This window comes from Orycteropus afer, unplaced genomic scaffold, assembly GCF_000298275.1.
Source record: "Orycteropus afer afer isolate SDZICR_OR568_19922 unplaced genomic scaffold, OryAfe1.0 scaffold00020, whole genome shotgun sequence".
NCBI classification, from domain to species: Eukaryota; Metazoa; Chordata; class Mammalia; order Tubulidentata; family Orycteropodidae; genus Orycteropus; species Orycteropus afer.
Window position 1 is genome coordinate 8,205,932 of NW_006921607.1, and position 1,379 is coordinate 8,207,310.

General features: G+C 53.3%; 1 protein-coding gene across 1 annotated transcript in view; it reads left to right on the plus strand.

The window, feature by feature from the left end:
- Positions 1-299: 299 nt before the first annotated feature.
- Positions 300-1,379, plus strand: part of BPIFB3 (BPI fold containing family B member 3) — an 18,035-nt gene continuing 16,955 nt past the window's right edge. The window contains exon 1 of the mRNA XM_007934721.1: positions 300-411. Coding sequence (XP_007932912.1) covers positions 300-411 — 112 coding nt within the window. The remainder of the gene's footprint in view (positions 412-1,379) is intronic.

Genomic DNA, 1,379 nt, shown 5'->3' on the forward strand with positions numbered 1-1,379 from the left:
TCTGTGGCCTTGGTGGAGTCCTCACCTCTTTCTCTGCCTCAGCTTTCCAATCTATAAAATGGGATGCAATGATGGAGAGCCTTGGGAAGTGCCTTGTAGACTGCAGAGCGCTTTGGAAACTGTACCGTGCTGCGCATGTTAGCGTGGCTTGCATTCCGATGCAGAGGGCTTTCCTGGGAGTGAAGCTGGACTTGGGCTGTGCCAGGTGGGACAGAGGGCCCCAGGTTGGGGATGAGGAAGGGAAAAGGCTTAGGCATGAGAGCTCCTGTTTCTGCTCCTTTATAGGTGTGCGGCCGACGATGTTGGGTACATGGTCCCTGCTTCTCCTCTGGGGTCTAGTGACTCCGAGCCAGGGGCTCCTCGAAACAGTGGGCACGCTAGCTAGGATCGACCAAGATGAGCTCGGCAAAGGTGAGCCCAAGGCGCACAGTTTGTGAGGGGTCTGGCTGGAATAGATTGGCTTAAAGGATCTGCTTAAAACAGATGGGAACAGGTTGATATTCTCAAGTGCTTAGAGAAGATTTCTTCCTGGGACACTGGAAGTAGCTGAGTTTCTTCAGGTGGTTTAAGGTTTGTTTTGCAGACTGGATTGGGTGATTCACTCATTTTCTTCTAAGCTGTGAGCTGGGTGGACATGGACAACGGCTGTGTGAGGGCTGTGCCTGGCTCTGTGTTGGGGAGAGTAATATTGAGGAGGCCAAGGGGAGCTGGCTGGATGGGCCAGTGCCTTTGTTCCACATTTCTAGGGTGGGGGAACTCTATCCGGCATTTGGTATTTTAGGGCCTAACAGCTCAGGGTGACAGTCTCAGGAAGGAGTAGGGAGTAGGGCAGTCATGAACTGGAAATGCATCAGGGACACCACCTTGACCTGCCTCAAGTCCCCATGTCCATGGAGAGGTCCCTTCCACTTTGTCCTTCTCATGAGCCTCACAGAGCCAGGTCTAGTGTTCCCCCACAGAGCAGGGATCCCCTCTTCCCTCTTAATCATGCCCCTGGTGGCCGCTGCATTCCCTCTTCTTTGGTTCTGCCCTTCCTTCTGGTGTTGTAGGGCAGTTGGGTCAGGAGTCCTAGTCATACTTGATTAGCTGTGTGACTCTGGGCAAGTCCCTGCCCCTCTCTGGACCTCCGTTTCCCTATCTGTACCATGACAGGATTGTCACGGGATTCATTCATTCAAATACTTCCTGGGTACCTTCCACATGTCAGGCAGGGTGGGTGGCCGCCTGCCCTGCTGTTTAGGCTCGGTGGGCTCCATCAATCAAATGTAACCTCTGGGTAAGTTCTATTTAAAAAAATGGGGTCTGACTGGAGCTCAGAGGAACAGGGTGGCTGCTGTGGTCCTGGAGGTGGGCTAAGAGTTTCCAGTACCTTCCTACCC